A 20,618-nucleotide genomic window follows, 5' to 3' on the forward strand; every position below is an offset into this window, starting at 1 on the left:
CCACTGTGATTGGCTGGCTCGTTCTACTCGATTCCCGATTGGCCGTTGTGGTTTATTTACGGAAGTTGAAACGATGGGAAAGAATCCATAAACGTAGTCTATAAACAGTTTTGGAAAACAAAAAGAAGGGTAAGGAGTGTTTCACCTTCGTTAGTCTGTCAATATGCAGAAGGATGAAGATGATTCTCAGCCTCCAAGCGACTTGGTGAAGACAACCGGGACATTTTGTGTGCTCGTTGGAGTGACCGGGAGTGTAGCTGCCCTCAAACTTCCTGTTTTGGTCTCTGAACTTCTTCATTTCCCCGGGGTGAGTTTCTTTTAACTAGTAAAGTTCTTTGAGTTCTTTGGGTACGGACTGAGTCTAATCACCATAGCAACATAAAACAAAGTCACATATGAAAGCAGGAGACTTTTTTTCAACCGTCACCATACCTGTCAACTTTTCGGAGCGCCAACCTGTATAAACTACCAAAAAAAAAAGATCCTTATAAAGAGCAAAAAATCCTTATAACATACCAAAGCATTTTATGTCAAAATAACGGCAGAAAAATACACGAAATTTTCAATGATATTTATTGTAGATCTCCATAATACAATGTCTGGTTAATGTCTAATCATCATTCTACTTAGTGGCATTACTGTGTTACTCCTGCGTTACTTTTTCCACCAACTCCAAATGCTGACCCATCGGCTGGAAGTTACAGCATCCATTCATATTTACTTTGGAAATGAAAGCATTCGAGTAGACTAGCACCATTCTGGGCAAAAGCAAACGGAACTACCCGTTAGGGGGAAAAAAAACAAAAAACTGAAATTTTCAGAATCCGTATGATTTGTGCGATACGGCCATATACGTAAGATTCACCACAAAATCCGTATGAACTATGGCTAAACCGTATGAGTTGACAGGTATGCGTCACTGATAATCTACCCACACAAAAATCCATCCATTTTTATAACTCCATTCTTCGGTTTACTGTACTGGGGTTTATGTTGTCTATTGAGAAATAAGTCAGGGGCCAACATCGGAAACAGTATTTTCTTGTTCAGGTGGATGTAAGAGTGGTCACAACTCAGCATGCCCAGCACTTTTATAACCCTGAAGACGTGTCAGTAAAGGTCTACAGTGACAAAGATGAATGGGAGGTAAGTTTTTCTAGCACGCAAAATAATGAAAGCTGTCGGCATTATTTTAATTAGTTTATAACGTGGCATTATAATATAGTATAATGGAGTGTTGGAGGTGGAATTTGGCCGGGGCGCAAATCTAGCCATGCCTACCTCTGATCCAAGTTGTGGTGACTTTATAACTAGGGATGTGGCTGTGTTCCGAAATGACCTATCATTCTCAAACTCATATTAACTCATTCACCGGCAGCCCAGTAAAAATGGATTCCCACTTAACACGAGACTGAATGTGAACGTGTCATATCACAGTTATGAGGTGAACACATTTGTGCAGCCACATTCTTCAGTTGTTAATTTTTATTTGCGCTCTTTTTTCTTTTGAATTGAATTGTACAAGTCATAGGGTCACATTAATGCCCAACATTTTTTTGAAATGATTTGTCTTTTATCTTAGAGACTTTAGTTGTCTCCTTCACCGTGAGTCATGTCGATGAATTGTGTTTTTGTTCTAGTTGTGGAGTCAGCGGTCTGACCCGGTGCTTCACATTGAGCTCAGACGCTGGGCAGACCTTCTCGTCATCGCCCCCTTAGATGCAAACACGCTCGGAAAGATCGCCAGCGGCATTTGTGACAACCTGCTGGTGAGAGGTGTGAATGTTGGAACCATTTTGTATTTTATTTTTTTTTAACATGAATTTCAGATGACTTAGCATTTATCATTGGCAGACGTGTGTGGTGAGAGCCTGGGATACCAGTCGCCCTCTCCTCTTCTGCCCTGCGATGAACACCGCTATGTGGCACCATCCCATCACAGCCCAGCAAATACACAAGCTGAAAGAGTTTGGCTATGTGGAAATCCCATGCATTGCAAAGAAGCTGGTGTGTGGAGACAAAGGTGTGTGTACAATCATACCCCCCCCAAAAAAAACAAACGAAAGATATGAGAGGGGACAACCAACCATCCATTTTCTAATCCGCTTAATCCTCACGAGAGTCGCAGGCGTGCCGGAGCCTGCGGTATTGTATCTCTTTTTACGACTTCACCTATCATTTGCTCGGGGATGACATGTCCGAAAAGAATATTGACGAGGCGTTCGCGTCCTCCTAAATGAAGAAGCTTAAGTAAAGGATGCCCCACCGAAAACAAAGAAGAGTCTGATACTTGGGATTTTTACGACGGCACCCGTTTTTGATCGAAAGCGAGACACAGTCGTCGTTTTGTGTTTAGTTTTGCTTTCGTAAGTTTACACTCAAACTACAGCTATCCTAACTGGCCTACAAGTCCATGCGTGACCCGACGGCAGCCACAACAGTGCAATTGCGATCGATTCAATGCCGTGAGAATACAACGAACACGGATGGATGGTAATATCGCGTCTTTTAAGCATACCGGAAAATGTACGACCTCAACGGATCCTCCAAAATGTAGCGTACAAATTGTCAAATGCAAACAGATGCAAATAAATTTGCACTGGGCCGACAGGCAAAGTTAAAATGTAAAAAGTTGAATAATGATGAGCGCACGTTCCTTCTCAGTCTTATTTGTTCTTGTTGAATTTATTGCAGGCAAAGGCGCCATGGCAGAGGTGTCGACTATCATCTCTGTTATCAAGCAATACCTTCAGCAAACCAGTGAGCCATCTCCCCAAACATGAACTTGGATCACTTCACCAAGTGTGGCCTCTTTGGCACCACGGACTCGAACCGGCAACCTCAGAACTGTGACCCAGATATCCAAACCACTCAGCCGCCAAGCCACTGAGATTTAATACGTGATTAACTTCTTGAATTGAATTGAGTGGCTGCCTTTCCAGCAGCTCCTATATTTTGTTGTTCTACTTCTTCCTTTCATAACTTTGCTGCTGTGAATCGGGAATTTCTCCATTGCGAGACTAATAAAGGTTTTCTTATCTTATCTTGAAACTCTTTGAACGTGATCAAGACAGATGGAATCAACGTATGCAAATGCATTCCAAGAAAATATTAGGACATGCAATTGTGTTTTAATCCATCATCATCAGCAAGCTTAAAAAATAAATAAATAAAAAACTTCCATATTTTGCTCATTGGAGTCATGGTGATTGTCGACATTATTGCAGGTCACATTCGGATGTTATAGATTTGTCCTGTTCTTGGTTTACGTTCAAATGATGACATTTTTACTCATGGATTCGGCGTCATTCAAAAGACAGCGGGCAGTTGAAGTGAAGATGACATTTTTCTTGTAACCTGAGAAAGCTTCCTCACCCCGAGGTGGTATCTGCTATCACTTAGGCCATAACTCAGTCCTTCCCTCCCTGAAACAAGGCTAACTCTCCCAACTCGTTAGCGCTGTTGATTTACTGACATGGGAAGTGAGCACAGTGCATACCAAGGGCCCGCAGGCCCACAGAATACAACGCGTGCGTCATTCTTTGAAGAAAGATAGCTTTAAAACGCCCGGAACTGATAAGTAATGAAACATTTGCATGAGTTGGAGATGGTCTTTAAGCTGTGTTTGAAACTGTTTTTCTGTGAGCCAACTCAGAAACTCGTCTTGTGATTCTGTTGCTGCTGTCGTAAGACATCTTCCTGAAACAACTTCTCCCAGTTTGTGAGTGCCTTTCACGGTGAAGGAGACAGTTCCCTCTCTCACGCTTGTGATTTTTTTTTAATGCCAATTTCATTATTTGGGAGAATAAAATTAAAGTTCCAGCAGAGAGAAAAATCAGCTATGTTTTTTCCATCTTTGTCTTATTTTATAACGTTTTCATTTGGAAAGATGTTAAGATAAGAACACCTTTATTAGTCTCACATTTGATACCAGAAAATTGACTGATAGAGTACAGACAAAAAAGTTATCGTGTTTAAGTTTCATTTTGTTGTATGCTTGATTGACCTCGAACGCGTGTGTTTACAGCACACAGAAAAAAGGGCCAACTTGAGCTGAATGAAACTGAGGACTTGTTAACTGATAGTACAGACAGGAAGGTTCAACTTGGGGTGGGCAACACGATAAGATGTCCTTGAGTTTGTTACAATGTCTCAATTCATGCGAAATCTACACATTGAAGTCACAAGGTATCCATTGTTTGTACCGAGTGATGTTTTGGCCTCCAGGTGCCCACTGAGGGGCGTGACATGTAAATGAAGAAGGGAGTGTTTTTCTGATATATCACTTGTAATTTGCATACACCATCAATAAAAAGCCGGCAGAGGCTGCAGAGGTCAGGTGTCAGTTAAACATTTCAAGGTGGCACTGGTGGGCCTTTTTTTTTTTTTTTAATTCCAAAATACAATACAGGTATTGGTGATTTTGCCGCGCCTGATGTGTGTGCAAAGTTTCATGTGTTTTTGTGAATGTTTAGACCCTCAAAAATGTCATGAAAATCCAGGCTTGAAGACATCTCTGAACTTATTTTTCAACAAAGTGGTAGTGCCACCTAAAGGAAATGTTTTTGTTTTTGTTTTTTGCCTTGCTGTGGCAACGCGCAGTTCTCAAAAATACGATGCTAATTTTGAGGGTCTAAACATTCACAAAAACTCATGAAACTTTGCACACACACCAGGCCTGGCAAAATCACTGATATTTAATTGTATTTTATTTTGGAATTTTTAAAAAAAATGGCCCACTAGCATCTGTTGTATTTTTTTGGAGAACTGCGCATTGCCACAGCAACATTGTTTCATGAAAACTCACAAATGTCGTGTTTTAACAACTGAGCAAATATGAAGTAGATCGGGTTATCCCGCGTGGCAAAAAAAAAAAACCTAAACATTTATTTCCTTTAGGTGGCGCGACCACTATGTTGAAAAATAAATTCGGAGATGTCTTCAAGCCTGGATTTCAAATAAGAGAAATTTTGGAGGAGAAGAACTCATCAGACTTTGCGGCAGCCAAGGTTACAATATTTGGCGTGGAGCAAAATCAACACCTTGAGGCTTTGATGACAATTTTACAGGTTGGATTCATTTCATGGCGTCTGCGCACTACTTTAGGCGCCGCTCGGGCCTGAATCATAATTTCGACAAAAACAATCGGGACCTCAGAGCGGTCACTGCTCGGGCCCTAATTAGAAGTGGAGACAATGTGCAGTTTCGGTACAGATTTTCACAAGCAACATGACATGGACTCACGTCATTGGCCACATTCATTTAACTCATTCAGTACCAGCCAATTCTGGACCAAGTCTGAAAAGACGTATAAAAACGTCTTTGGGAGTGAATGAGGTAAGGGGGAGTTTGCAATTTAAGAGTAATTTCTTTTATATACCGTACACAGTGCCTCGAGATCACTTCTCTCATGAATTGTCTCTATATAAACATTCATTCAACTCAGATTCTTACCGCAGTGCCTTAAGAGGACTTACACTTGACAGGAGACGTTTGTTATGTTGTCCATGTCAATATTTGTGCACCATCAGGTGCATGTGTGTGTTGCGTTGTGTGTCGTCTGATGCAACTTCTTCACGCGATGAGGTGATCTATTCATGGGGGGAATGATGCAGGATGGTTTCATCAGACGTGATATCCCGAGAGAGCGCCTGCTCCTCTGCAGTGTGTCACACATGAGTCTCTCGATACACGTTCTAAATCTGTTGTGTACAATATTTATTTCATATACTCATTGTAGTTCAATTTTAAAACTCTTAAAAAAAGGGCCAGAGAGCCAAATGAGGGGCGTAGATAACACCGTGATTTGCTGGAGTCCTAAAACTGAATAGATTTAGACTTTCAGGCTGATCAATTCATTTTTGGTCTGTTCTTGAATTTCTTTTGAGTCATGTCATTTTGTTGTCGCGTTTTGAGATCTTTTGGCTGACTTCCATTTTGTCAAACAGGTTCCATTTGACTCTGGATGTAATCAAGCTTGGGCGCGGTTAGTAAAAATGGATTCTTTTTCGAAAAATGTGATTAGCCAGTTACTTCAGGATTGAACAGAAGGGGGTGGCGGGGGCTATTTTTTTTGCTCAGGGCCAGGTAGCTTTTGTTTTTTTTCTTAATAAAATCACCTTTTAAAAACTGCATTCGTGTTTGCTTGGGATTGTGCATTTAATATTGACAATGTTTGATTTTCAACAGGGGAAATAGTGCGGGGGGGGGGGGGGGGGGCGTTGATACAAGTTGTGGGCGTGCACTACTTTGGATCATTTTCAATGCAAACCAAAATCAAATATCCTCGCGTCCTCGGCTGTGAACCTCCAAGGCTCAAATATTGAACAATTAAATGTGTTAAAAGACATTTTGCATGTCACTATCAGCCCCATGATGCCTTGTGTTGCTTGGCCTCGGGCACTGTTGCCATCGTAACGGGAAGTGCGGAACTGCTCTGATGGGAAAAGCCCGTCCTCTCCTCCTTGGTATAAGCCCCCCCGCCCCCCTTGACGAGCGTCTCTTCACCTGTGAGGCCGCAATGACTGTGGGGCCCCGGGGACGAGTCTAGACCGAACTGTGGCAGTCCTTTGGGGCTCGAGCGTCAATGAAAATCCCAACTAAGAGATGAGATGAGGAGGTAGTATGATGCAAGTGGAGCCTTGTATGAAGTCATTCGGACATTAAATAAACAAGTGGTAGGATTTAAGATCGTGGTTTGTATGTCTGCCGCGCTGTCAGGTGCGGGTGCTAAGCTAACATTTAAGACTTGACCTCTTGTTTCTTCTTTCTGTAGCTCACATTCAATCGATTACCTGAACGACAGAAATGACGTCCATAAATAGTACATAGAATCTCTTCCCAGTTCTATGTGACATCACCTCAAAAGAGGATTTGAATTTAAAAGCTTTGTGACATGCGTGCGCTGTGAAATATTTCATCAATGATGATTTCATCAAGAAAATGCCAAATTCATCATCTCAAGGAATTAAGAATCAAGTGGATTAGGGATTTAAGATTCTTTTGTTTTTTTTTAAATCTTGAAATGGTCTGGCCCCGCCTTACCCTGTCGGAATTCTTCCACCTCTAAACACCTCAGGCCAACGGACTACTAGACCCTCAGAGGGCCTCAAGGGTATTTTATTGCCAGCCCCCGCTTTGGAATGAACTTCTGTCAAACATTAGGCAAGCCCCCCCCCCCCTCCCTCTTTGTCCATCTTTAACCCTTTCAGGGACAGCGGTTACTACAGTGGACATCTTATCATGTTATCAGGTTACCGGGTGCATCAAAGGGTTAAAACTCATCTTAAAACACATTTTTATTCTTTGGCTTTCGACACAGCGTGAGATCCACTAGGGGCACTGCGGAGAAGTGTATCTAGATGGGGAGGGGCAGATAGATAAGATAGAAAGAAGAAACAATACATGTTATCTTACAACTGTGAGCTCCTCGCAAATAAAGCAAAGAAAGAGGAACAAGCGCGCTTCTAGGAAGACAACAAATGCACTATATGTTGCATAATTGGATGAACTCAAACAGTACAAATCACCAATCAACTTGTGTTCATTTTTGTTCCTGTTTGAGGCCGACGACTTTCACTGAATGGAACCAGCCAAGGATTTCAACAGTGTAGACACGAGCTGCTGATAGCGAGCCACAAGCACTCCTCCAAAAGATCATCAATTATGTTGGAGAACGGTCTTGGATGGGACTTGTTTTCATCAACGGGCCAAAAATGCCACTCCACATTTCCTTTCTTAGGTGTAGCGATAGCACACTAGCAGATGAGGCAAAGACATTTCAAAAGCAACATGGTGCAGAAAAAAAAAAGCTTACCGTGTATGAAAATACTTGGCTTATTTGGTCCTCTCGTTATTTTTATACTTTTTATTAAGTTTAGTGTGGACAAAACAATTTGAAAGCTAATAAGGCAGATAGCACCATTGCATTTGCATTGCATTGCATGCATGTCACTGCTGTTTATCAATAGTACAAAACCAAAGGCTTGTGAATTGGTTCATGCCATGGGCACAACCGACACTCCACTGGCGATCGACCGGTCAATTACGATCAATGTAATCGGCATCCCTATCTGAGTGAAGTCCATTTTTTTGTCAAATATGCTCTATATACATAGAGCACAAATGAAATTTCTTTCCTCTCAACCACAGTGAAAACATGCAGACTGCATTTTTAATGCACTGCATGATGCAGTGCATTAAAAATAGCACACTTCCGCGGTTGACACTCGTCAGATCTCACTTTGGGAAAGAGATAACTTTGTCAAATTTACAATATATATATATTTTCATGCTTTAATTAATTGTGACAAAAATATTTCGCTTGGGATTTTCGAAAATGACTTCACACTTGACCTTTAAGTTAAATGCATTTGCATTCAATCTTTTCAATCGTTTGATTTCCAAACATTATTTTGTTACCAATGTTATTTAACTTTGATGCATTTTAATTGAATGATTATTGAATTACAGTTGTTATGTGACTTGGATGTTCTCACATATGAGAGGCCATGTAACATACATCCTGTAACAGAAGCCCCTGTCACCACTGAGTCGGAGTCCCTGGCTGAAACAAAGCGCAACAAAACATAACATGAAGTTCTGCATGATGTTACTGAACTCTTAAGAATTTGGGACAAGATGAAAGATTAAAAACGTTGAAAAACAATGTCACGATTTCATCAAAGCTCCCTCTGACGATTACGTGTGCAAAACAAAACTCCGCCTATTGATCACAGACCATCCTTCATGTTCTGCCTCCTCCCTTTGTCTCCGTCCTCACTCTGTTCACTCCTCACAACAGAAAAAAAAGAACGCGTGGACATCCGCAGGGCGCGGGAAAGTCTTTTCGGGTAGACCTCAACTTCACAAGGGTCTGGCTACGTTTTTATTTTATAATTATTTATTTTGTAATATTTTCTTCCACCGGATATTTTGGGGATATTCCTCCCTTTGAGCTGCTGGCAAACCAATTTTGGACTTATCTCACATGGGAGTTTTCTTTTTTTTTTTGTCGAAAGTGCCGCGTGACATCTCAGCTCGAGGTAAAGAAACATTGCATTGATATGTAACTTCGTCATAATTTCACGAATGATGACAGTCGGAGGCGGGCAAACAACACTAATACTCAAACGTAATTGCACGTTTAGTTACGTTTTTGTCCATTAAACGCCTGTCATCGTGAGTATGTTTAGAACCACGTTAAAGTAATGCTCCGTGTTTTCCCAAGTTAAGACCGCAACATGTCACGATTTTGTGTTTCGTGAGGAGGAAAGCAAATGCCTACAAAAGAAACCGCATGCAAGTGTACACGCTGACCTTATACGATTAATTCCTCTCCAGAAGTTAAACTGGTTTCCTGTGGTCTAAGTGTTGAAGTGGTGTCACGTGACACGGTGCAAAGCGTCGCGACTTGACGCGCGTATCAAATCATAAGTTAAAGTGTCATTGTCGGTCCTGTTTTTTTTTTAATCACCAGAAACACGCATACTTCTCCATATAACAGGACGGCTAAGTAATGGTTGCTGTTGTGCACCTGCAATGTTGCACTTGCACTTTAAAGGTGGAATTGTGTGGCTTGAGTTTTAACATCTTGCACTTGAGTGCACCTTCGTGGCTCTGTTGGCATAGAAAAAGGCACCCGACCAAAATTCTGCATTTGAGACCATACCAAAGTACGTACTTACTGATATAGAATGGCAAAAACGTATATCAATAAAAGCAGTTTGGTCAGAGATGAAAAAAACGCCTTTTCACATTCTTGTTTTTATTCATTAAAACTGGATTGGGCAGTCACAAACCAGTCATTTTAAAATAGATGTAATTACCTGAAAAAAAATAATTGAAAGGGGAATAACAGCAACAAAGAATAACCGTTAAAGTAACCAGAAAAGACAGAGACTACTTAAAACTATTGGAGCTAAGGTGGAAAATGTCAGCGACACTACTGGTATGTGGTAATTGTTTTTAACTCTTTATGTATGTTGTTGTCTTTATGTAATTGTTGTATCCTGAGTAATGGACCATTTGGCATGTTTAATGTGTGTGTCTGTGGCTAAACTGTGGCATACATGATTGGATATAAAATATGTGTTTGGGTTTTTTTTAAATACATTTTAAAAAAATCACTTGAATTCAAGGTTGGATTTTCCTCTTTAAAAGCAGACAATGGTCTTACATTTACAATAAAGAGTTATTAAAAGGTAAAGAACATATCTGTATTTTTAGAGCCCCCCCCCCCCCCCCCCATAATGACTGATGATTCGAGCCCTGAAGTGGTCATCTGTTTTAATGTCCCATTTTGTTTTCTCTGGAAAATATTCTCAGTCTGTCTGCAATTTGCCTTACTTGAGATTTATGGTCACTCTGAAAGCTGGGGGCGCACGGCTCATTATTTAACTAATACAACTGGATTAACTAAGGTCTTAATAAACGACTCAAAGACTCAAAAACTGCCCGTATTTTTAGGCAGTAGTGACTGGTAAATGATAAACAAACAATCTGGTCAACATAAAATTCTTTATTGAAAGCACAATTTCGCTAGACTGATAACTCAAAAGCGTAGTTGCTTAAAACAGAGTGCACCGGTAATGACTTTCAGATGAAGCAGGCCTTACAATTGAAGTCAAGTGCCACATTTTCTTGGCAATAATATGTTCAACGTGACTCGTCTAAACATGGTATTCTGATTCATGTTGGCTAAGTGGAATAAGAATAAAGATGATGAATACAGCTGATTTCAGCCATTTAAGGAGGCTGGCATTTTTTGTGGCACCGCTCCCTGCTGTCAACTGGAAATGACACATTGTAGATGTCACGGCGCTCCTGTTTTCTGGGTTTGGTCACATGGCATTCCTAATGTGAGCCAAAGGCCACTTTGACATCAATTTCAGTTTACAAAATAATAGCAAGATAGTAGAATATTAAAATTGATCACTGGTTAATGTAAAATGTTTGCTCCTGAACCTCAGCGCACAGCATCAGATTGTCAGGGCTCACATAACTCATTTTCAGACACGATTACAAGCTCTCATCTGTGACACATATTTATTCAGAAAATGTTCTTTTCTTGGAATTTTTCCTTTCTTGGAATCCTTTAAAAAAAAAAAAGTCATTTCAAATTGATTAGATTCCAAAGTGACAGCGAGCCGCCAAGTCAGGCATTCATAGCGTATGTGCCTGCATAAGGACGGAACGCCCGTGTAGGAGAGAAGCGTACGGGTTGATTGCAGAGTGGTTTTGATAGCGAGCTTGTTTTCCACTGACCGTGCATATTTTAATCGGAATGACAACTGAATAGCTCTAAGCAAGAACAGTCGCTATCTGCCGAATTGCACAAAGTACCGCTCTTGTTTCATCAAGGTCCCAAGTATATCACATATGCTTACACCTGTGTTATTCTCTTAGGCTTGGCGTCACACCATCAAAGCCTGACAACAAGATAAGCAACCAGTGAAAGTAGACGCTGTTTGAGCCACGATGCCTTTATTTGACGAAACCGTGGCATTTGCTGGACTGTCAAAGTCATCAGACATGTCTGGCTTTATTGTCAAGCCGATGTTCCATTACGGCGGGGCCCATGTTTCCTACAACCCCCGAGAAAAGGATGCAGCAGAGTTAACAACACCTTGGACGAACTCAAGCGCTTCTCTGCTGGACGCAGGAAATCCAATACATCAGGCGCCCGGGATGAAAACGGGCGGCGACCATTCATCTCTCTCTGACAATCCTGTTTATCTGGCGATTCCAAAAGCTCTGTATGTCCATAACCCTTGCTGCCATGATCTGGGTTGCATGATGGGACACCGGTACAGCTCGGAGCACGGTCAGACAGCAGCCCCTGCTGAAATTGAGCATGACTGGACTCACGGGGAGGCTTACCACAACCAGAGAGCAGCCATTCAGCGAATTGCACAAGAAAAACTGCAAAGTTTACAGTTGGATCCCGGCGAAGAACAAGTCAAGCGGATTACCGCAGAAGGCTTGAACAGAGGAAGGCCGACTCGAATGGAGCCTAACTATTGCGGCTACCCCCGCGTGCCCCCTCCTCCCATGCTAACGTCTTTAAGTGAGCAAAGCCGACATTTACGGCCTCCCCCCAGAGGCTACGCAGGCCTTCACCCCTCCCGTGCAACATATGAGCATATGACCTCAGAGCTTTATCAAGAATGTTCTCCCATGTCCAAATATGGTCATCCAACAAAGCACCCAATGTTTTACTACTCGCAGGCCAACGTGGAGGTAGAAAGCAGAACTCACTGCCCGGATGTTGGCGGTGAGCAGAAAGAAGACGTTGCCGTTCGGAAAAGCGCCATCCCAACCCCACGGGAGCATTATGCATTCCCTCCAACGCTTTACGGCGACATCCCTTTGTTTTTGCACAGCACTGAAACACAAGCAAATCACTCCTTTGCGCAGGGCTTCGGCTATCCGTGTTATGCGCATCCTGGTTTTCATGGAAGTCAAGTCAGAAACGTAGAGAGGCAACGTGTGCCACCCGGGATGCCTTCTCACAGAATCGGCGCGTCGCCAACGGGCCAAAATCTACCCGCCGCGGCCGGAATTCAAAAGAGCATCATCAACCGGCATGTCGGAGCGTTGGACAGCCCCCCTGCTTTGCTGCGGATGGACCCCATCGGTCCGACACGACCTGCGGGTCAATCCGTGTTGCCTGCCCACTTTCAAATGAGCAGGCTGTATCCTTCCATCACCAGTCAACTTGATCGTCAGATGGATCGACCGGTCCTTTCGCCATCTGGCTTGACTCAAGAGAGACCGCTGGACTATTCTTTGTATGGAGGTCAGGGTAAGTGCTCCAAACATCCCAAAGACGTCCCGGCTTCCCCCAGGACGCGGCTTCCCCAATCCCCCAAACAAACGCCCGATCGCCTCTGTGCACCCTTAATAAACAGGCCAGAATTTGAAACAGTCATTGCATCAGGTAGTAAACCCAACAGAGCTCCGTGCAGCTTTGCCGATTGTGTTCTTGAAGACAGTCTGAAGAGACGTTCCCCATCACTTGTAAAAATCAAAGAAGAGGCACCGGATTCACATGAAAGTGACTCGCTTCCAAAGCGACAAAAGTTGGAAATTGAGGGGGCCCGCAAAGGAAATCAAGAGGAGTCTCCTCAAATGCCGGTTATTGACAGTGTCTTTAGCCTGGCACATGACGGAGAACACCTAAAACCTCCTGGAGTGTTCTTTTCAGACGTCGAACCTCAGAGAGGGAAAGAGTTGTCTGAACATTGTAAAGTCGAAGCCACAAGGCCCCTTAAAAAAATAACACCTAGTCCAGTGAAACCACCCGCTTGTATGTGTCCAGAGAAGTCTCAAGTCCAAATGATTGAACCCGCAAAGATCAAAATTGAAAAGATAAATCAATCGAACACATGTGACGCTCGTAGTGAGGCCGCTTGTAGCCCAACACAGGATCAAAACAAACTTGAACCCGAAGATGCAACTCTGTCAGACACCAAATCCATGCTAGTCACTCAGATATGTGAACCCGAGAATCTTGAATGGAAACCTTCACCAGCGGAGGTCAACATTTCTTCAGAGAGCCCCAAACCGGCAATCTCCTCTCTGAGTAATGCCAGCACACCGGAGGAGCAGGAAACCAACACTGAACCGAAACCTTTCAGTCCACTGCAACCACCCAAAGTCAAATTTGACACCAAAACCATTCCAACTGAGTGCTTAAAGCTTAGCGCCACCAGCGATATCTGTCTCCCTGATCAGAACGTCTGTCATCCAGCTGAACAACAAGAAACACCTGTGCAAATTCAGGATGAAACAACACCAAGGAAACGAAGATCTGTTCGTAAGCATTTCTTAGAGCTGCATCGCGCCCTCTGCGAGCAGATATCCAAATGTGTGTCTGCCACCTCAGAGCAAGAGCTCAGAACCTGGCTGTCTCAGCTGGGACTGGCGGAATCCTCGTCAACCAAAGTCCAGAAAGTTTCCTGCATGTTGGGGATTCAAGCCAGGGACAAGTGGCTCAATAAGGAGATCTGTTCTGCTCTTCAGGTGGTGCTGGACAGGTTCAGGGAATACATCGTATATGAGCGCTGCCCTTTTCCACACGTCATGAGAACGGGAGCGGTGTTCCTCCCTATGCTCGTGGTGAAAGAAATTCTTTTCCCCGTGGTGCCTGGCACCTTCATCGACCAAGTCCTGCAAGAACACAAGGTGGAACTGCGGCCCACGACCCTCTCCGAGGAGAAGCTCCTCACCCAGCTTCACAAACCCTGCTCGTCGCGACTCAGGAGGCTGATGTCGCTCAAACACTTGCCCAACGTCTACGCCGATGTCATCAACCTCTTGTATTACTCCAGTGTCTGCAAGCACCTGGGTGAGTGCACTTAATGTCTTTGGATCTTAACAACTTTGTCAACAAACCATATTTGGGAACTTCCAGGTGCCAAACTGGGATTTGTCTGAGGCTGGATTTTTACTGCAAGTTTTTTTTCTTTCGGTTTCATGGCAGTGTATAGAGAAAAACCCACAAAACCGGCCTCTTTCAAATTGTGCCATGTCGACTTTATATGTCCGACATAGTTAGCATTGAGGCGGCGTTGGAAAGTGACAGATTGCTTGCTAGTTGAACACAATAAGCCACCGAACCCAAACAAATCACTGTTTCCATGTTTGCGGTCTCACCATTTCATTTGAAATATAAATATATATTTTGTACACTTACTAACTCTTGTTTATTTTGGGTGTAATTTAACTATTGAGCACGAGATGGCAGCACACAATTTCATTTTACTTTGAGTGGAAATTTAAAAGACGAATGAAAAACAGAGTGATCAGCACGGACTATTTTTTTTTTAATGAAAATTATTCAAAGTCATCCTCTGTAATCCTGCTTTTTAAGATGACGTAATGGATCATTTTAGGGCATTACACATGTATATTGTGAGTTGGTCAGCTTGGATAGGATCGGTTCATTTTTTGTACAATATATTTGTGTTATCCATTGCTCATATGCTGTACATTGCTCACAAAAAGTTGGGGATATTTGGCTTTCGGGTGAAATTTATGGAAAATGTAAAAGGTTCACGCTACAGTGATATCACATCATGAAAGTCGTTTAAGTATGCACTGGTGAATTCCTCATCTCCAACAATTCATTGAAACAGAAGTTAATGATGGGTACACCACAACAAAAAATATAAACGTCACAATAACTCGTCATGTGCCCTTGAGCATCAATTACAGCTTGACAATGACGCCTCATGCTGCTTAGAAGTCGACTTATTGTCTGCTGAGGCATGGCATCCCATTCTTCTTGAAGGGCAGCCCTCAGGTCATTGAGATTCTGATGTGCAGAGGTTCGAACACACGGCGACTCAGCTGATCCGACAGGTTTTCAATGGAATTCAGGTCTGGTGAAAGTGCAGGCCACCTCTCTCCAACAGCCTTTCCCCGATAATGAGACCTCGATTGAGCTGGAGCATTGTCGTCTATGAAGGTGAAATTAGGTCCATGTTGTTCATGTCGGGGCACAATCACTGAATGAACTCTGTATCCCTATTGCAACTTGCTGATGACACCATAAGCTCAGTGGCCACTTCCATCTGCGAACGTCCTGTTTGAAGCATCACAATGGGCAAGGTACTGTTGATCCGGTGTTAGGCGTCATCTTGGTCTCATGATGTCAAAATGTGAACAGCGTGATGAGGACGAGTGTTCGGACATTCATTGGAGGATTCAAGGATCAAATGCCTGTTGTGAATTTTGCCGTAAAGCTCCTCGTTAGGCAACTTGTGCAAAAAGTACCAAAACATTTAACAGTTGGACATGTGCTTTTCAAAAGCTTCGAGAAGGTCAAATTAAGTTCATCTGAAAAGGTTTGAATGCATTTTAGGCTTGTCCTGAAATGTCACCTGAAAGCCAAATATCCCTAACTTTTTGTGAGTAATGTACTTAGTGTTTTAAAGTGTATTTGTTGAAAGACCCTCAAAAATGAAGTGCCGTGAATGCCATAAAAATATGGCTTGTGAATATTTAGATCTGGCACTTCTATTTGGCGGATTTCACCTATTGCCGGGATGACCTGGAACGTAACCTTGTGATGGAAGGCGGGGTTTACTGTAGCAAACATGAAATATAGTCCAAATTTGGTCCATTTAAATAAAACCAATAAACTCATTCCAATGCTACAAGCCTCAAAAAGAATGCTGGGTTACTGTTGGATCAGTTGGTTGTTGCCTTTGTGTATTGTGCAACCACACTAAAGGCAACTTTTTGAACCAGTGTTTCCAGACTTCTCTTGCGGTAAAAAAGAATGCGTTCTTTGTTGGACACCCTAATGACTTTCATTTGGTTCCACTTATTTGAATGGTGGTTTGTTATCTAAGCACTGACAAATATCTGCTCCACTGGCAGATGCCATTAATATTCCAAATAAAATGCCATTTATTTTTTTACAGACTCAACATCACCTGATGTCCAAAAGACTACCCAGGTATATACCCGGTACTTAAATTTTTATGGTGTCAACTAATCCCACCACACCTTTCTTCCTTTTCCCATTACGAGCAAGGAAGCTCATTTGTGGGAGCACGTTGAACATATTATTCCAAAAAATATATATGTACCTTCAAATTTTGTGACGAGAAAGCAAAGTCTCTGTTGCTGAAATGCATGTGCGCAGTCGTCAGTGAATTTCCACACGCTCTCCTTGTTTCTGTATGTTTCCTCTCCTTTGGGGCCTATCTGCTTCTTCCCTGACCATCGCACCATGTTTACGTTACAGCGCAGTGTATTATGATGTGGAGCCTCAAAGCCTAATATAGGGTTGGAGTTTTTCCCCATTGCAGTGCGACAGTCGATTTGAGAGCCTAAGTAACTTGCATTATGAACAGACGCAATTATTTTTATATTGTGGGGGGGGGGGGGGGGGGGGGGGCAATAGCACCATTTCGGTCATGGCCAAAAGTCATTTGTCAGTCTTGTCACATGTGTTCAGTAGAACGTATTTAGAAACAAATCTCAAAATTTGTTTTAGCTAACCTGCTAACTACTTTGTCGCTTCCTAATTGGATATTGTCGTATTTGATGTCATAATCACAGAAATGGTGGGGCAACATTCAAGGATTTTCAATCATTAAACAGTAAAACTTACTGTTTTCAATAACACAGCCCACACCATAATCGGTCCATATTTTTTTAATGAGGAATCCCCCTAGCATGCTAACTGCTGGTTGAATGGAGGAGGCTGATGGGATTCTACCATTTTTGCATTCAGGGCCAGGGGGATTGCTCATTAAAAAAATGCTAGCTGCTGGTTGAATGGCTAAGTTAGCATGCTAACTGCTGGTATGCTAACTGCTGGCTAACAGCTCAACTGTCATCATTTAGGCAGCGCTAAATATGACTGTTCTCCTTGCAAATGTTGCTCAACTCGTTGCTGTTGTGTTGAGAATGTAGTGAGATCTGAACCCACAGTTTCAGCCAACTAGTTCACTCCCATTTTCATTCAACTTGATCAATAAGGGTTGCACGTAATTGGCAGAATCATGCACCTCCCTATTCTGAATGTAGAAACAAGCTTTGAACACATCACTCAAGTGTCCTCCGTCTCGGACCAAACTGCTGGCTTTTTCAATCAGATCTGTCCATTTCCTGTAGCGCTTGTCCTGGAGGCTATGCGAGCTAGCTTTTGGGTGAAAGGTGGGATGCACCCTGGTCTGGTCATCAGCCATCGTGACTTTTTAAACTCGGAAGGGTGAACTAAAAATGTGGCGTGTGGTCATCCAGACCTGATAAAGTAGCAACATTGAAAGCCAGGACTCTTGAGTAATTCAATTCACCTGGAAACTAAATTAACCCCCCAGTTCCTCGACACCACAGCACAATGTTCTGCTAAAGGCTTCTAAAAGCAAAAATGTGGTGAGCCAATCCAATTTGGTGAACTTTATTTGCTAAATTGTATTCTCTATTGTTTTTTACATACCAGCTGCTCTACTTTCTGGGGTCAAGATACTCTTTCAACGATGTTTCCATTGTTGGGTGTTTTTAGATGTGGCCCTCGTTAAATTGAACGTGGAAAATCACTTTGGCTTTTCTGAGCCGAGGGTGACCAGCTCAAGTTGTCATTTGTTTTGCTTCTGCTAAATCCAAACATAGTCAGAATCTGGATGACCTCCTTTTTGTTGATACACGACATTGAATTTCATCCTTCACTTTGACTTGAACACAGGACCTCTTGTGGAAGGAACAATGTTTAACCCTGACTAACATACTAACCTCCCCTACCCCCAACCACCCCCTCATATGACTAATCTATTTTTTGTTTGTCTGTTTTTTCCCCCTGAAGGGTTTAAGGCTTGCTCTGACCTTTTGTACGTTGCTGTGTTTCAGGAGTAGACGAGACTTGGGAAGGCTGGAACATCAGTAGCAGCTCTTCACCAGCAGAGGACACTAAAGCCAAATGTCACGAGAGGAGCGTTACGAAGGCAAAAAGCAGGGTGAAGAGCAGCTCGAGGCGCCTCTTTCTGGACAACAGCTTGTCTGACGACGAAGACAATGACACACAAAAGCACGCTGGAAGAGAATCGGAAAAGACAATCAGCAATGAAGATGCTTTACCCACAGACGATTCCTGGACTCACCCTTTAACTTCAGACAACTTTGCCAATAGCGATGTTGAACCAGAGAAATCTTCCAGTTTCTCGGCTGCATTCCAGCTGGCGTCCCACAAGAGTTCGGGAATGATCGTCAAGCTGAAAAGGTGGCAGCGCACGGGAAGCTCGAGCCGAAGCCTGCGTCCCCTCAGCGGCTCGCGAAAGCCAAAGACAAGATCACTTTTGAAAATCAAGTACTGTCCCTACCTGTCAGCCTGCCACAGTGCCGAGCGCAGGCGCCGCTGGGTTCTACGCTCAGCTGTACGTCGCGCAAGTCGGGCATTGAGACTTACTTACCCGGACCTGGTGGGCAAGAGGATCCGACACCTGTATGAGGAGGATGACAAGTCTGAGGTGTGGTACCGAGGGGAGGTGATGCGGGTCCACGAGGCTCACAGCAACCCCTTGAAGACCATCTTTGAGGTGCGCTATGACAGCGAGCCCGAGTGGAAGTACTACCTGGAGCTGCTCATTGACTACAAGAAAGGATGGCTCACTGTTGAAGAAGAAAAATGACATGACAGCAGGGGTCACATCCACAAATTGGGACACAAATAGGGAGCCCTTCTTACACTTTGACACAATCTATGGGCCTGATTTTCTAAAGCTTTGCGCGTTCAAAAAAAAGTGAATGCATACCGATGTGGAAGCTATTTCATGGAGTGCTAGTAGGATTTTAGTAATGTATATTTTTATCCCGGTAAGGCAATTGAGAACAGATTCTCATTTGCGATGCCAAGCAAAATGGACAAAAAGTCAACTGTACAGTGTGATTTAGTTACACAATAAATCACATCACATGAATAATGTGAGAATAAAAGGTTCAAAACGGGCTAAAACCAAGTGCAGCAAATCATGTGTGTACCGTATCACACTGCAGATTTTTGAACAATTGCTGCCATAAATTAGGTTGAGTTTTGTTTGTTGCAGTGTATGAGTTGAGAAAAGTGAAGTTGCCTGCTAAACGCAATAACTTGCCATGTAGTTATTTCATGCTTTGTGGGAGAACACCACTGGTGGGAGACCAAAACCCCCTGCCAAATTTTGGTCAATTTACATTTTTATAAATCTATACTATTGGTCAGTTCCCTCATGGGTGTATTTTTTTTAAATTACTGTGTAACGTTTTTGTTTTTTTTTTAAATCAGAGATGCAAGTAAACCTTTGTAGATATTTTTTTTTGCTCTGGTTCCCAAGGTTTTCATAAGTAATGTTAATATTCATGAATTAAGGGTAAGGATCAGCAGGTGGATATTATTATTTTTTGCCTGAAACACCATGGTTGTAAATAATGCTTTGTAAAATCAGAATTGTGCAAGCTTTAGACAACCAAAGTATCTCAAAAACCTGATGTGCTGAAAAAAATGTCGACTTGAAAATCTTTGAAAGAAAATATTGAGGGACACAAAGCCATCTCGGATTAAAATTTGCTGTTGACCAGTGTTGAAAATAGGCAGGTGATTTTTGATGACACTATGTGAACAATGTTTTTTGAGATGCAAGGTTTCCAAAAGCCTTTCCCCCAAAAAGTTGTTTTTGGAGCTTGTAACTGACCTACTTGGGAGCTAGTCATGTGGTGTGATGTCATATTACCGATGACAACACACCTTGGCGATTGCTATGAGGTCTTAAGGCCCTAGGTCATGTTTTTTTCACACTGGGATTTTCAATGTCATTAAATCAGAGAATAATGCTTTAAGTGTGTTTTGCAGTGCCTTAAATAATCACCAATTTAACAGTGAAAATGTTTTCCCTTACTGTGTAGAACTGTCCTTGTTCGAGAATGTATTTTACCACAAACTGGAGCAAAGTTACCCGTTGTCTTTTTCGTGACCTTTTTGTATTGGATCTGAAAGTGGATTCAGATGTCGTGTCTGTGACAAGGCCCTATATTTCCAAGAGATGTTTGTATTTTATATTGGGCATTTCATACTGTGTCTCACCAATTTGTCTTTAATAAATGTTTGGACTGCTCATCTAGTCTATTCA

At 42.5% G+C, this 20,618-nt stretch overlaps 2 protein-coding genes across 4 annotated transcripts; both read left to right on the top strand.

The window, feature by feature from the left end:
• Positions 1–43: 43 nt before the first annotated feature.
• ppcdc (phosphopantothenoylcysteine decarboxylase) lies at positions 44–3,194 on the top strand. 2 transcript variants are annotated; one of them, XM_086108430.1, is made up of 5 exons: positions 44–307; positions 1,051–1,146; positions 1,641–1,776; positions 1,855–2,023; positions 2,695–3,194. In XM_086108430.1, exons 1-5 carry the CDS (start codon positions 164–166, stop codon positions 2,762–2,764), a joined length of 615 nt encoding a protein of 204 aa, XP_085964556.1. In that variant the 5' UTR covers positions 44–163; the 3' UTR covers positions 2,765–3,194. The 2 variants fall into 2 exon arrangements, with proteins under 2 accessions (XP_085964556.1, XP_085964555.1); XM_086108429.1 differs by having other exon boundaries at positions 46–307; positions 1,641–1,769.
• Positions 3,195–8,784: 5,590 nt separating this feature from the next.
• Positions 8,785–20,603, top strand: prmt2ip (PRMT2 interacting protein). Of its 2 annotated transcripts, none has more exons than XM_086109520.1 (3): positions 8,785–9,044; positions 11,407–14,350; positions 18,367–20,603. In XM_086109520.1, exons 2-3 carry the CDS (start codon positions 11,479–11,481, stop codon positions 19,143–19,145), a joined length of 3,651 nt encoding a protein of 1,216 aa, XP_085965646.1. In that variant the 5' UTR covers positions 8,785–9,044; positions 11,407–11,478; the 3' UTR covers positions 19,146–20,603. The 2 variants fall into 2 exon arrangements, with proteins under 2 accessions (XP_085965646.1, XP_085965647.1); XM_086109521.1 differs by lacking the exon at positions 18,367–20,603 and adding an exon at positions 16,434–16,507.
• The last annotated feature ends 15 nt before the right edge of the window (positions 20,604–20,618 follow it).

This window comes from Hippocampus guttulatus, chromosome 4, assembly GCF_054856545.1.
Source record: "Hippocampus guttulatus isolate MCC_2025c chromosome 4, RoL_Hgut_1.0, whole genome shotgun sequence".
Taxonomy (NCBI): domain Eukaryota; kingdom Metazoa; phylum Chordata; class Actinopteri; order Syngnathiformes; family Syngnathidae; genus Hippocampus; species Hippocampus guttulatus.

What these genes read in the sequence shown, in the direction of transcription:
- ppcdc (XM_086108429.1), top strand. Translation starts at nt 164, where the DNA reads ATGCAGAAGGATGAAGATGATTCTCAGCCTCCAAGCGACTTGGTGAAG. An exon ending in AACTTCTTCATTTCCCCGGG is followed by an intron (nt 308 to 1,050) that starts GTGAGTTTCTTT and finishes TTTCTTGTTCAG; the next exon opens with GTGGATGTAAGAGTGGTCAC. An exon ending in GTGACAAAGATGAATGGGAG is followed by an intron (nt 1,147 to 1,640) that starts GTAAGTTTTTCT and finishes TTTTTGTTCTAG; the next exon opens with TTGTGGAGTCAGCGGTCTGA.
- prmt2ip (XM_086109520.1), top strand. Translation starts at nt 11,479, where the DNA reads ATGCCTTTATTTGACGAAACCGTGGCATTTGCTGGACTGTCAAAGTCA. An exon ending in CAGTGTCTGCAAGCACCTGG is followed by an intron (nt 14,351 to 18,366) that starts GTGAGTGCACTT and finishes GCTGTGTTTCAG; the next exon opens with GAGTAGACGAGACTTGGGAA.